The 14,679-nt window shown below is 49.0% G+C and overlaps 1 protein-coding gene across 2 annotated transcripts in view; it reads left to right on the top strand.

The window, feature by feature from the left end:
• CFDP1 (craniofacial development protein 1) overlaps nt 1-14,679 on the top strand; it is a 67,092-nt gene that overhangs the window by 44,881 nt on the left and 7,532 nt on the right. The window contains exon 6 of one of the 2 annotated variants that reach the window (XM_030025294.2): nt 13,092-13,163. The exons of the other annotated variant lie outside the window; for it this stretch is intronic. Coding sequence (XP_029881154.1) covers nt 13,092-13,163 — 72 coding nt within the window. The remainder of the gene's footprint in view (nt 1-13,091; nt 13,164-14,679) is intronic. 2 annotated transcript variants of the gene reach the window in all.

The following is a 14,679-nucleotide window of genomic DNA, read 5'->3' on the forward strand; positions in this document are numbered from 1 at the left end:
TCTTCCTTTCTTGCTCCAGACACTTGTAATCAGAGAATATTGAAGGTTTGTTCTATTGCTCATAATAAAACCTCAAAGCAATGATTGGCCATGGGAGCAGTGTGTTCCTGTTGTAACCTGAAGTGGAAGTAAAGCTGCTCAGTGCTGCATGTCCCGTTGAGATGAGTCAAGTTGCCACCCCTTTCTAAGGTGACATTACAGGATGTCTGTCTGCAGACTTTGGCCTTTTATTTGAGAGGAAAGAGGAGGGAGATGGTTTCCTTTGCAGCAGCAAGGGCAAAATAGGCTTTTAATAAAGCTTAAATTCTGCAGCTGCTGGCTAAGTTAAAAAAAAGAAGTGCTGGCACTCTGTCCTCCTGGAGATGAGCCTCTTCCAGCTCTCTGCCATGACCCAGGGATGCGAGCCATCCCTTCTGGTCTTTTTTCCTTTGTGCCACTTTCTTGGACGAGAATAATGGGAGAGTTTCTTCTCTTGGCAAGGCTTTACCCTGCTTGGGCTTTTTTCTGCTCACGGAGATAGTTTAGGTTGGTGAATGGAAGGAAGAGTCTCAGAAGAAGTGCTGTAGCAGAGCTATCCTGGAGGGGGCTATGACTTTTTACTGGGAATAAATAAGTCCTCAAATCCCTGATTATAGACCCTGAAGAGAACTAGAAATTCAAAACCCAAGAGATAAGAAAAGGAGAAACAACTTTGTATATGATACAATAACCTTTTCTGCCAAGGTACATGTGTGGATCGGCTGAGTGTTGCTAGAGGCCTGAGAGCAGGCCTGCTGAAACACTAGATTACAGTCCAGATACGGACAAGAACACTTTGTCCAAATATTACTGTGATTGAGGCAGATAAAGGAATTTTTTTGTTCCTGTGGAAAGTTTCCTGTTTCTTGCTGGTCTCCTGGGATGTTCAGCATGACCTCCTTGCACCTGGCTATTTGCAGAGCCTGGTTCTGGTGCTGGAGAGCACTGCAGCATGGTTTGCAGTCAGGAGGGGGGCAGAGCACCTGGCTGCTCCAGCTTCCTGACAGGCACAGGCTGGTTTAGGTGGACTTCAGTAAAGTGAAGTGTTATTCCTGCTTAAGGGATGAGAGGAGATCGTGGGCCTGGTTAGTCCAAGGGAGCAATGCATCTACCTCCCTCCTCCCTTTAAATGTATTTTTCTCCCTGTTTGCTAACAGTAGGCTCTGAAGTGCATCAGACTTGTTCACAGGCAGATTCTCCGCTGCAAACCACTGGAAACCACCAAATGTTTTGGAGCAGCTTGAGGTATCTGGTTTGGCAGGAGAGGACTCTGAATACACATGTAACTGGGTACTTAGCATCATACGGCACACTGCGGTACATGTGTTGGGGTATCCTGAGGCAGCTCCTAGGCAAAGTGTGATAGCCTTGACCCTTGATGCAGTTGTCACAGATGAAGTTAAAGAAAATGAGGGCTTGTGCTATGGGTGAGACTCAATCTCTTCTCTCTCTTGCCGAGGAATACTCTCCAGGAATTGAGAGTAGGCAGGATGGTGAAGCACCTGTCTCTAGCAGTGTGGGTCATTGGGTACTGCATGCTGTGAAGGCTTTCACTAGTCCTCATCCGGGAGTTTCACCAAGAAACTGGTGCTGGGGGAACAGAATCTGAAGCCAAGAGGCAGAGAAACTTTCACTAGGAGATCTGATTTGTAATTAAAAAACAAACAAACAAAACCAGCTAGAGGGGTGACAAGGTTTAGAGGGATTGCTCAACAGGTTGGGTAAAAGGGAATTTAGCTGGCCTGGGGCAGATGACAGAAACAGCTGAAAATTGGGCTGGACAGAGACTCGAAGAAAGGGCATAGCCAGGAGGTGTCTTGAATTGCCATGGCAGCGTGCAAAGGGCAGGGATTTCATAGGTTTGCAGCTGAAGGTCAGAAGCAGCTGCTTGGGTGCCCAGTCTGAGATCCTGCCTTTGCTGGGGTCATGGCGTTTCCCTCAGGGCTCCCTGCGAGCACTTGTGGTTGAACTACAGCCTGCATTTTTGAAAGAGGCATCCACTTGCAATGGAAAGACTTACAATTTGGGATCCACCACATCCTTTGGGAAGCTGTTCCCATGGTTAATGCATTTACCGCGTAACTGTTACAGTTCCCTGAAGGAGTTTGAATCCTCAGCTGGCAGCCTGCCTGCCTTGCTCAGTGCTGCTGCATAGCTTTCTGCCTCCTGAGACAAAAGTCTTGCTACAAAGGAACTAAATGACCTGCCTGGGGTCATGCTGGCTGTCCAGGAGAGCCAGGGACCTGAACCTGCTCCCTCCAACCAAGAGTACGGGAGTGAGTTTTGTGAAGCATTTGTCTGTTCATTCATCAGCAGCCTGCTGATCTTGTCTCCTTTCTGGATGATATATGCCTTGCTGTTTTGCCCTCAGCAGCTGGTAGGTCACGCAGGATTTGAGAAATGGCTCTGGCATCGTACCAAGCAGAGGCTGTGGGATGCTCACCAGCAAATTCCAGAGACGGTGTGTCATGAAAACGCTGGCCCTGCCACCCCCCTCTGCATGGGGCTGCTGGAGGTAGTGGGAGCCCTGCCGGGTTGCGGTCCCCACATTCAGTGAGAGCTTTGGCTTCCCAAGCAGCTTTTGGTAGGTGGATGTTAGCTGCAAAATCTGTTTGGGAGCCTCCCGCTTTGCGTGGGCGGAAGGGAAGCCTTGCTCTTACCCCTCTGCCTGCCGCCAGCTGGAAGGTGACAACTGAGCTTGTGGCTGGGAAAAGTCAGCTGTTTCCATGTTCTTCCTCTGGGGACTTGAAATCTATTTCCAGTGAGGTGGGTCCCTGGGAGGAGGAAGGGCAGCTCTTCTAAGTGGCTGCTGCCAAAGCTGGAAGGCACTCAGAGGTAGCCTTGCCAGCCTCAGGCATTTAAAACACTTCAGTCAAGGCCTGGAAAAAAAACATGGGATAATCTTAGTTTCTCCTCTTACATACATTTTGGGCTCTCTGCGGTGTCCTCTGGTTTGTTACTGAGCTTTTTCTGCAGTCACCAGCCTTAGAAAGTTGTAGTTGAGAAGAAAAGCACATCCTTTCATCAGGTAACTTTTTATTGCCTGCTTTCTCATGGGTTGGACTTCAGGTTTTATATGGCAAACATCTTTAAACCTTTTAGGGTATTTCCCTCCTTTACCCCCTGAAATACCCTCTTTGATCTGGATCATTTGGCCAGCTCTTAATCTGGGATGAAAGTTTTGGGGAAGGGAAGGTAATTGTGATGGATAGCCCAGTAATGTTACCTTTCCCAAAAGCAATTAAATGTGATCAAACCCTTGTTCTTGTTTTATGGCTGCTTGTAGCAGTGCCCAAATGTTTATTGTCCCCCATGGTCCCACGTGCTGCCAGGCCAGGCTTTCCACTGGAAGACAATATATTGTATTCATGCTATTTATTAACTTGCATGACACTGCAAAGCAACTGCTCCACTGGGCTCTAGCTTGTTGCTCATTGTAGTGATGCATTTATGCCAGGGAGCCCTGACGCTTGTTTACCCTGACTTAATTTTCTGGGAACTTTCCCCTGTCCTAGGCTGCTGAGCTTTGCAGACATTTGCCAGTGGAAGGAGGTGTGTTTGTTTTAATCAAAACTATTCTTAAAGCTGTCAGATTAATTGCTGGGGGGGAGGGGGGTCCCTCCCTACTTCTGTCCTGCCTTTCTCACCTCGTTTTGATCAAAGCCTGGCATTGATCCGATACAGTGGGTAGTTAATCAGGACTAAATGCTGGGGCTGTCTACTAATCACAGGGACAGAGCCAGGGACTCTACATTGCTGGGGGACACACAGAGTTGTTTTCTCAAGGCTAGGGTGGCTGGGGTGTTAGATCCTCCTTGCGTGGCGCACAGCGCTGTAAAGAGCAACCTGGGAGTCACACCAGCTGCTCTGCTATCCGCACTCATTCACTTTGAAATCCCTTTAGTGCTGGAACAATTCCATTACCAGTACTTCTTAGGCATGATTTGGAGTGGTTTCTCTGCCGATTAAAACCGAGTCCGCGCAGCAGTCTGGAGGGCTCGTCATAACCAAGACATTCCCCACGTACCTCGGGGCTGCTCGCAACTGAAATCCTGAACAAAAGATCTGCTGTTAGACAAAGGAGGAAGGAGTGAGCCTCTGAAGAGAGGAAGAATTTCTCCTCTGTTTGCCAGCAATTTTTTTCTAACTATTCTTTTTTTTTTTTTAAGCATTGGTCACCAATTAATCCATGTTGTTTTGCAGACAAAGCTGTCAATGTTTTTAAGGTTGCACAGTGAAATAACTTCAGTGCTGTTGGTTCTAGCAGCTCTAAATGTTCTCAAACAAATGCCTTTTAAGATAAAAATGGTCTGTACTTGGTCCCAGCCCAGAGTTCTGGTCATTATTGTTTTATTTGAAATGTCTCAACTGAACCCAGTGAAGTCAGTGAGAGCTGCAAGTGTTTGAAAGTCGTCACACTTATTACCATGGCTAAATATGGGCGTAATACAGGGTGTTACTCTAAAATGCTCCAGCGTGTGACCCAAGATGTAGCCCGGCAAACATGCTATATGCCACAGCTACTGACTTGCAGTAGCTTCTGGCAGCTTTCAGGTCAATCAACGTGTTAGACGTTAGACATGGGTACCAAAAGCACCGTGCCTTCTCACTTCTATTTTTTGCTCTTGCCTGCTGTTGGGGTGTGAGATGCCTCACAGCCACATAGGAGTGTAAGCTCACTGGCAACTTGTGTGTGTGCATTTTTGCTGATTTCTGTGCATTGGATAAGAAATGAGAATAGTAGAAGCAGGGCACCTTCCCCCCCCACGCACGTACAGAGTGTGGACAGTTACAGCTTTATAAAAGGCAATTCTGGCCGCTTCTCAGTGGCAGCACTAAGATAAGATACCAAATTAAATATAGCCCACCACCTTGGAGTGGGGTAGGTGTACTGGTTCTGTGCTGGTGTCACAAAATCCATCTGAAACTGGCACATTTATTATCCCAAAACATTTACAGAACTTAAGAGCAACATGAAATATATATATACGAAGAGCATGCATGATATTTTTCAACAAAAAGAATAAATGCAAGCAGTGCTTTGCATGTTCAAATTAGTCCATGTGGGAACAGTTTTGGGAGTTCTGGTGCATGTACATGGTACTTCAGTGGCAGGAGCAGGTCTGTTTTATATTGTGTGGATGCCCTGGGCAGAGGAGAGCTCACATGAGGAGTTGCTGCAGCTGCCAGCTGGGCAGGGGCAACTCTGTCAGCATTTGGCCGCAGCTGCGGTGCTGTGCTGAGTTAATAGGGGTGTAGCTTTTGGCTGCAGATCAAGCCCTGAGTTACAGGTCTTCACCCATCAGCTGAGCATCAGACAGGGCTGGTTAGTGCTGGGTCAGAATCGTTAACGTCTTCATAGTATGAAAAGTCATTTGAATGCTACAGCTCTTTCAATTAAGCTCCTGTTGAGCTCCATACGCAGATATTGTAACATAATTGGCTGGCCTGCTGCAAATGCATTAGGAGAGTCTGCTCCTGAAACAGCCTCCGTCTGTGCTCCGAGCTGGAGAGGAGCCAGAGCTAGCCGTGGTCTCCACACAATGTCATACTGATTAGGAGGGTGTGAGATTTTGTTTTTGCTAAAATAGTTCTGCCAGTACAGCCCAGAGGGCAGCTGCAGTTATAGTGGTACAGAGGGGCCTTATGCCACTCTGAATTGTCCCTGGCTCTGGGGGCAGGCAGTGATGCTGCTGGGAATACCTTTATCCTGCAGTAACAGTCCGTGCATGGCGTGCGCTGCCCAGCTCCACAAGTGCAACTTTATTTTGTTGACAACCACCCCATAGCAACTCTGTCTCAGAGGCCCAGGGAAAATATTTTGCTTCCTCTGGCTGTTAGGAAGCAGGTTGTCCATGGCAGCAGTCCCTTCACAAAGAGTTTGGTCCTGAGCAGGAAACCCTGGTCCATTCCCTAATGAGCCCTTCCTGCTGATAAGGGGACCTGCAGGTCAGGGGCTCTGCTTGAGCCAGCCAGCTCCCCGAGAACTGATGTGCTTTTTGGGGAGCATGTCCTCCAAAGCCTGTAAAATGAGACTCCAGCCCATGCTTGCCGACCAGGCCCTCCAGAGAGGTGGGTGCAGACCTAGATGCTATGGGATGGGACCTGCTTGAGGAAAGGCCAGCTCTGGCAGAGCTGTGCACCTGTGTTACTGTTGCTGCTCTCTGTTGTTCCTGAGCCAAAGCATCCCATCTCTCCCCTGCTCAGCAGACTTGCCTCTTGGTGCATGTGGAGACCCAATTCTGATTTTATTCTTGGAATAACTATATTTGTGTGTGCAGTATTACAGTGTATTTATACCTGGGTTGTTCCCCAGTTTGGAGAGCAGACTGGAGAGCAAGGTGGTACCCTATCTGTGCTGTCCTGTTTTGGAGCAAGGCAGCCCTTAGGTCTGTTTTTTCAGCCCTGCACTTTGGAAAGGCCTATCAAGCACGATTCATGACATGGAGATGAGCATGAAGTATTTGTATGTCTTAGAGAGTGCACGAGAAAATAAGTCACTAAGTGGGATCTCCGCTGGCACCCCATGGCGTGATGCTGTGCAAGCCCCTTCACGACCTGCTGTGACAGTTTTGCTGTTCATAAGCAGGTACCGTGACACTTATTTCCCTCCTGAAGGTGAGGTACACTCTGCCAGAGCAAAGCAGCATTGCACAACTTGTGAAGTCACACAGAAACTCACTGTGCTGGATTAATAACAAATCCAGCAGTAAAACAGTAGCTGGAATACCAGAGCATTGCCCTTTGGCGGGCCGTTGCTCATTGCTGCTGGGAGGTGGGAGTGACATGTTCTTTCCCCTGTGACAAATCTCTGTTCCCCCACTGACTATATTTAGACACAAATACATCCAGAATTAACTGTGCCCATGGCAAGCTCTGCCATTGCCTGCAGCAGCCCTCACCAGGGCAGCATCATGTGTGCATTTACTCTGTCACATCTGCCCTTGCCTCTCCATGCTGATGGAAACCACGTCATCTTGGCCAGACTTTGATTGCTGGGCTGCCAGGGTGTAGCAGTCTGGCTGTCCTTGCCTGGTAGTGCCTTTTGTCTCCATCTTAAACTCTTTTCCCTGTAGACCCCGGCTGTAGGAAGGCAGGCAGGCGTGTGGGAAGGAGAGCTATCACTCTCGCTTCTTGAGAGGTTACACCTTCTCTTCCGTATGTGTCTGACACGTTGCTTATTTTAACAATAGTTCTGCTTTGTGCTGCGATCCTGCATTACCTCCTCAGCTCAGCAGAGTCGGTGTCAACGACTTCCTACAAGTGGAAAGTAGCTGTGAGCAACAGTGTTCATGCAGGGGTCTTCACCATGAGGCTGTCCTGAAGTCTTGGGAGGTATGGGGTGACATCAGAAAGTAGAATGGACCTGGGGCTTGGCTTAGCTCTTCAGATTTTGCTAGCTTGCATTGCAACAGTGGTGATGGCAAAGCAACTTGGGGTTATCTTGGGTTGGCAAGCCTGAACAAAAGCTCGAGAAGAGTTAACTCACATTTCCTTGTTGTTACTCTAAGGACTTCAGGCTGGCCCCGCTGCTGTCAGACCAAGCCACTTTCTGCAGGCTAATTGTACGTTCACTGGGAGCTGCTGACTGCTCCTGTCAGCGAAGACCTCCATGCAGTAGAAATAAATTTGCCTCAGTCTGTTGGCAGGATTGCAGGCAGGGTAATTGCATTTTGCTAGTGTACTTGTGTCTCTTGCTACCTTTGGATGTAGCTGCCTGCGCTGTGTGCTCCATTGTGCCCTGTGGCACTGCCAAATGGGTGTTGCCCCAGTCATGGCTGCTTTTCCATGGTGATCTGGTGCACGTCGCTCTTCAGAGTGCAAGAAGGTTTACGATCCTCACTACAAATATACGGGTTTATAACCCTGCCTCAAAAATCACTGCTACTCCTAGAGCATTTCAGGCAGGTTCTTTGGCTCAGTTTATGCGTGCTTTAGGGTATCTGCTACCAGCTCAGCAAGCAGAGCATATGGACAGGCACCACTATCTGAGCTGGCAGCAAGCTCCTCAGCCTGCGCTGCCCTGGCCAGGCAGTGGGAATCAGGCAGTCCTCTCCCTGCCAGCCTGCCCCGCATTTGCTCAGTCCTGGGCACTGCCATCCAAACAGGATCATCACCACCCTGCCAGCCCTCCAGCAGCATCCACCCTGCTTTTATCTTAATTTCCTCCTCTCCTGTTTTTTTTTTTTTTTTTTTCCACCTGGGATTTAAATGTTTGTTTGTTTGGCATTGGGGAGGCTTTCTTGTTTGTTTTCTTAAATACCTGTTGTGACAGGCAGGGCTGAGAACGAGCTGGGCTGCTCTCCATGTCCATTGGAGAGCCCATTTGGGAAATGATGCCAAGTGGGAGAATAAACAAAGAAACGCAGTTGGGTTTGGCCTGGGAGATTTTTCTGTCTTCGGCTGGTTACACAGGATGAGGAATGGGAAGAGCGGGTCAGTTTTAGGGTCAGGAGAGGCAGACCTGTTTTATCATTCTGGAGAAGGTTCCTGCAAGCTGGCAATACCGGGCACCGTCATTCTGCTGCTGCCTGCTTGGTCCAGCCAGACCACCCTGACCTTGAGGAGCAGATGGCACCACGCTTCCCTTCCTGCCACGCGCCCCTCTTCCTCCTCACCAGCTTTTTCGCTCCTCTGTCGAGGAAGATGGTCTGGAGAGGCTGGGAGTGAACAGCAGAGCTGGCACACAGGCCACCAGCCAGGTCTCTGCATACATCCTCCTTGTGCAGCGTCTTTCACACACCCATGCACGTTGTTGTTTGAACGGAGGACAGCGGCGTGGGTGATCCGTGGCAGGAATCTTCCACTTTATTAAAATGAAAGTATTTACTGGCTGCATCAAGTTGCCCAGCTGTGGTTAGTTTGTATGAGAACCATTTCCTGCCGTTAAGGAAGCTATTCAGCTTTACAGCAGTTCGTGGCAGGAATAGATGTTACTGCTTACAAAACCTTGTGCTCTTCTCTTTGCTGAATGGCAGAGTCTCACCTGCATCCCTGGCATCGAAGCGCTTGGGGTGACAGGAACAGTGCTGCCGTCGCTGTGCTGCAAGTAAATATCACAGGCACCAGTGGGGAAGGGAGGTGGGCAGGAGAGGGGCTGCAGGAGAGCCAGGGCTTGATGATGAACATGGCACCTTCAGGGCTGCATGGCCTGAGATGCCATCTTTCTGCACTTGGTGATATTTACTCACTGATAGTGGCATCTGACATGCTGCTCTACATTGCAGGGAGCCAGCAGAGAAGCGGTTTGTGTTATAGCTTAGGTTTGAGTTGGGTTCTTCTGCTTGAGGATTTGCAAAGCCATTCAGCTATGCTGAGCGGATGCGTCCTGCTTGTCCTGCTTGTCCTCTTGTGCCAGAGAGCATAAGCATAAGTACCCTTGCCTGTTGCAATGGTCTCGTCATTTAACGTGCAACAAAAACTATCCATCCTGCTTCTGAACCTTCCTTGAGAGTGGATTTTTTAGGTTGTATGTGTAACCTGCCTTTTTTAATGGTAAATGGTAAAGGTGGTTTCCTTGATAATCGCTGTACAAAGGCTGGGGTAGGAGATATGGGGTCTTTCCTGGCCTCACAAGATTTCCTTGTGATGAAATCACATCATCTCTGTGAGTCCAGTTTTATTTTTGCAAAAAGAAAGGTTGCTCTGCAGTGCCTCGTGGAGAGTCACCAGATCTTTTGGATGTATGCTGGAAGGTGATAAGAGTGCCCAGCACCAAATTGTCTGTGCTCTAGGAGGTGCAAAAGCCTGTGATGAGGCCAGAGAAGATGCTCCACTCTGTTGTCTTGTCTCTTCCACCACATAGCTGCCTGGTGTGCAGGATGCCTTGGTGGAATCAGCATCATCTAAAAAAATGTGCTGCTTGGTCCAAGTCTTGCAGCAGCAGGCACTTTGTCACAAGATCCTCTTTGACAAAATAGGTTATTAGCTGCTCTGTTTAACAGGGACTTGGGGGGCTGGATTTCATTAAGGGAGGGAAAGCAAGCATCTCACTCATGATTTGTGTACATCAGTGACTGTCTGCTTAAGTGCCTTTGGTCACACTATTTCCCCAAAACTTGACATAACAAGAAGGGGGGTGGGGGAGTGTTGGGGTGTTAGCTAAGCATTAGTAACATCCTATTTTGTGTTCAGTGTTTGCTTCTTACGAATTGAGCCCTTCTTAAAAGTATTGATAGGAAACAGAAGTAGGATCTTCCTGCTACAGAAGCTGTTGTTATCGACAACAAGGAGGATGATACAAGGCAGATGGAGAAGCAGCACAGGGTTTGCGGTCTGCACCCTCCTGCAGAGCCAGAAGAAACAGAGCAGCAGAGGGTTTGTGATTGCCAAGGGTAGAAGTCAGGCTGGAGCTGGGGATGGTGCTGGCTCCTTGATCAACATGTGAGTAGGTGTCCTTTGGGCACCCTTCGTTCATTGGAGTCGGACAATGTGAACAGCAGCTCCAGCAGCCTGACCCTGCCGGTCCCTGCCTGCTTCTGGCCATCGGCTTGATCTTGTTTGGCCAACTGGTGCTGGTGCAGCTGCTAAATTGTCCCCGTAGGTATTTCACAAAGACAGGAGGTACTTTCCCCAGTGTTACTCTTTAACAGCTGCAGCATTGGTGTTGTGAATAGGAGAGGCTGATTTGCGAAGACATCCAAGATCCGCTGTGTCGAGGGAAACATGAGGGCAAACAGGAGGAAGAGCACAGAAGGACCAGTGCAAAGCTCTGCCTTTGGGTAGTGGTAATCATCTGCACCAATCGAGGAAGGAAATAACTGGCTTGGCAGCAGCGGAGCAGAGAAAAATCTCAGTGAATCACAGGCTCAACATGAGTCAACGCTGTCACACGGTTGTGAAAAAGGCACACGTCATAGGAGGCCATGTAAAGAGTTGCATGCTTCGCAAGGCTTCTGAGTATTCCTCCTGCTCCCGGTGCCGGTAAAGCCGTGGCTGGAGCCCTTTCTTTCCCATTTTGGATGCTGCATTTCGATGAAGCTGTGGGTCAATAGCAGAGAGTCCAGGGAGAGCAGCATGAGCGGTCAGAGGGCTGGAAACTGTGAGGAATGAGAAAAGCTTGAAAGGACCCAGGATTGTTTAGTCTAGGATGGAGCAAGCTGAGCAGGGAGGGGAATATGAAAAGCTTTCAAAGATGTAAAAGGCTGCTGTGAAAAGTGAGAGAATGATCTGTTAGTAGCTACTAGGAATAAGATAACAAGTCATGGGCTGAGCAAGGAAATTTAGTCATTGGGGGAAACTTACATAAGTGAAAGGCTGATGAAGTACTGAAACCTCCAGTGCGTGTGGGATCAGTGTCAGGAGGCTTTCCGAGCACCCATCTCTGGGTGGGTGGGAGAGGAACTCACCTTGCTTTGGCTGTCAGGACACACTACGAGACCTTTGTAGCCCTGTTTTCCTATTGCTTGAAGATTCTTTCGTAAAGCTTGTGATGAAGTCTGCCTCTTTGGAGGCAGGCGCGCGTTTGCCAGACGCTGCCAACCTTCACATTACAAGACAGCAGGGATTACATGTGACAGTGCCACTTTATTGTTGATATAGCAGCAATCTTCCAAGGTCCTGGTCAGGCTGCAGGCTCACACTGAGATGGGAGGAAGCCTCTTTGTTAAGGACAGGAATACAGAGCATGTTCGCCTATGGTAGGACAGCAAGCAAGCCCTTGGCTTGCTGCTTGTCCCAGTGTGTGACCATACTGCACAGGTACAGTCCTTGTCCTGAAGACACTAGATGGGTGCAGGGGAATGCCCGCGCCAAGGCAGAGCTGGCCAGCACGCTAATTTGCTGGTTCAGGGGCTGATTTGGGCCATGCTTTTGAATCGTGGAAAGTGAGAGTGTGTCTTTGTGTCCTAAATAGGCGATTGTCCTGATTCTCATCCCCGGGATCCATTATGTCTTAGCAAATTACTTTCTCTCTTTTAAATGCCTTAGTGATTAAAGATGCCACAGCAGATACCCTTAATGAGTACAAAAAGGGTAATAATTCCTCTTGTTGGCACTGAATGCAATTAATCAGGCCCCTTTACTGGCTTTTTAAACAGATGAGGCATTTAAGGCCAAGCAAGTTTTTAATTGGACTTTAATGTCTCTCATTTACTTCATTTTGGCACAAGCATAGGAATTCCCACCCCCAGGTTTGCTGTTGGATTTATTCAGGGTGATGAAAGGCTCAGCGTGGAATGAAGACTCAGCAGCAGACTCGAACATGTCCTTCAGCCTATGCCTGGCCCTGTCTCGTTGCCTGGCCCAGGCTTGGTCCTGCTGCAAACAGCACAGAATTGTCGAGGCAGGAGTAGAGCCAGGTCACCCAGCCCAGGGCCCGTCCCCAGCATGGGGCTGACACTAGATATTAGCAGTATTTTTGGAGTAGTCATCAACACAAGGGTGCAGCATAGCCTCCCCTGTTTTGTTAGGTTCCCTTGCCTTGAGGGAACTGTTGACTTGCAAGTATTCTTGTGGCTATCTGGAAGCCCTTGATGGAGGTCCATATCCATAACAGAGACTCTGTAGCTTCAAACATGGGGTGAATTGTGTCATTTAAGGGATATTCCTGAGATGCATGGCCAAGAGGAGATACAGAGTCCTTGAGCACTGTTCCAGATGGATGTGTGCATGTAGACGTTATTAATTTATGCTAGGAATTACCACAGGAGAAAAGATGTGTGACAAGCGACCTTCATCTAGCCTGCCACCCCTGCTCCCTGCTGTGAAGCCAGCACCGCCTCTGCTTCCACCTCTGGCCACAAACCATCTTGCCTTTGGTTCCCTTCCCTCGTGTATATCCTCCAGTGTGGTTTGGGGACAGCAGTTGCCTGTCAGCATGTCCCAGTTTGTGTTTCATGCAGGGATGTTGTGCAGCAGCCCAGCCTGGCCGATTGGCCCCTGCCCCAACTCAGCTCTTCCCCACTGGCAGCTGACAGCCCGAGGTTTAGCCAAAAAGGCATCAGTCTCGGCGTGTGCGAGCCTGCCTCTGAGCCTGTTTGTCGCTCTGCAGGGCAGACGTTCCTCTAACACCCAGGAGAGATCCTGAAATGGTTTCAAGTGGGTTTTACAGGTGCATGCTGTGTCTTTTGCAGAGTCAGGCCGGTCTGTAGTACAGCTGTACAGTGGCTGGAGGCTCCCACCCACGGAAGAGTTGGTGGATGCAGGTGAGCTGTGAGTGTGCTTGAACAGGTGAGATGGCTCTCATGCCATCGGGGTTCTTTGCCCCAAAAACCATTTAGGGACAAGAGACAACACTCTCCATTTCTGCATCCCTGCTTCTCCTGCTTCAAAGGTGGGCAAATCTGTAAGCACAAGTGAGTCTGGAAAGTTAAGTGTATTCAGAGAAATGTGAATACCTTGTGTTAATTCAAACACCTTCTGCCTGCCAGGCTGGGGGGAGAGGAGTGTTGCCAGCTGGATCAGCCATAGCACTTCTCAAGATCTGTCTCAGAGCTTCTTTACTTTGAGTCCTGTGCTAAAACCCCAGGGTGTCCCAGTGCAGCATAAGGAACTGTCATGTATGAACACCAGGCTCTGCCGTCCAGGTGGCTGCTCAGCAGGGAATGCCACGGGGGATGCTTGCCCAGTATTTTGTTTGGTTTTGCCTTCTTACTTGTCATATCTCCTCTCCTCCCACTCCCTCGCAGCTTGAACACGCATCTGATACTGGGCTCAGTGATTGCGCAAGGCTCACATGTAGTCCTCGATAGCCAGATGTAGGAACCGAATCTCTCCAATTTTATCTTGTGCTGAGAACACCTTTGCATGTTTTGACCCCTTGCACCACTTCCTGTTACCTGCAGATAAGGATACTCAGAGCCATCATGTCTTGAAAAGTAAGGGAGAATTGGGGCCTGAGCAAGGATCAAGGCTTTATTGCATGATTGTGGTGTGAGGGCTGTAGACATCTTGATGAGCCATTCAGGGATAAAGGTGAATAAAAGAGCATCCAGCTTGCTCTGTGTCCTCACAGGGTGAAAAGTGTGTGCTGCTGGCACGTTCTCCAGCGGTGGGCAGGGACTGAAAGAAATAAGAGGGCCAGGTCCTAGGACATTTCTGCTCCTCTGGCTGGGCAGTATGAGGAGGGGCATGCAGCTTTGTTTGGTGGCTATGGAGCCTGCCAAGATGCCCTTAATCCACAGTTTGTACCCCAGATATATCTATGTCAGGAAGCTGCAACCCCAAGTGACCATGGCCAGCCATTCTTGCGTTGAGAATCTTCTGGCTGAGGCTTACAAAGATGTCATTTTCTTTGATTTAATTCCACATAAACTGTGGAATTATTTTCCTTCAGAGGCTTGTGAATTATGGAAGCATAAACCACGCTAATGATCCGATAAGGACAGCTTTGGATATGTTCCCAAGAATGGCTACCCCTGGGCAGGACTGTGCTTGAGGAGAACTGACGGAGAGCAGTCTGTGGCACTCACCTGGCTGCCTCCCTTGCCCCCCTCCCCGGCTCCCCAAGATTCCTCCATCTCTCAGGAACGAGAATTATTTCCTCTCTGGCTTCTTGCAGAGGCAAAAGCCCTGCAGACCTGAAGTTATCTCTGGAATGTGTGTAAACACTGAGTTCAATGGGATGCTGTTTGCCCCCCTCTCCTGGGGGGGTTTAAGAAGGGTTAATATGAGTTTGTTTTACGAGTTCCTAGCCCTGAGAATTGTCTTCCTCAGAGGGCG

This window comes from Aquila chrysaetos, chromosome 9 (genome assembly GCF_900496995.4).
Source record: "Aquila chrysaetos chrysaetos chromosome 9, bAquChr1.4, whole genome shotgun sequence".
Classification (NCBI taxonomy): domain Eukaryota; kingdom Metazoa; phylum Chordata; class Aves; order Accipitriformes; family Accipitridae; genus Aquila; species Aquila chrysaetos.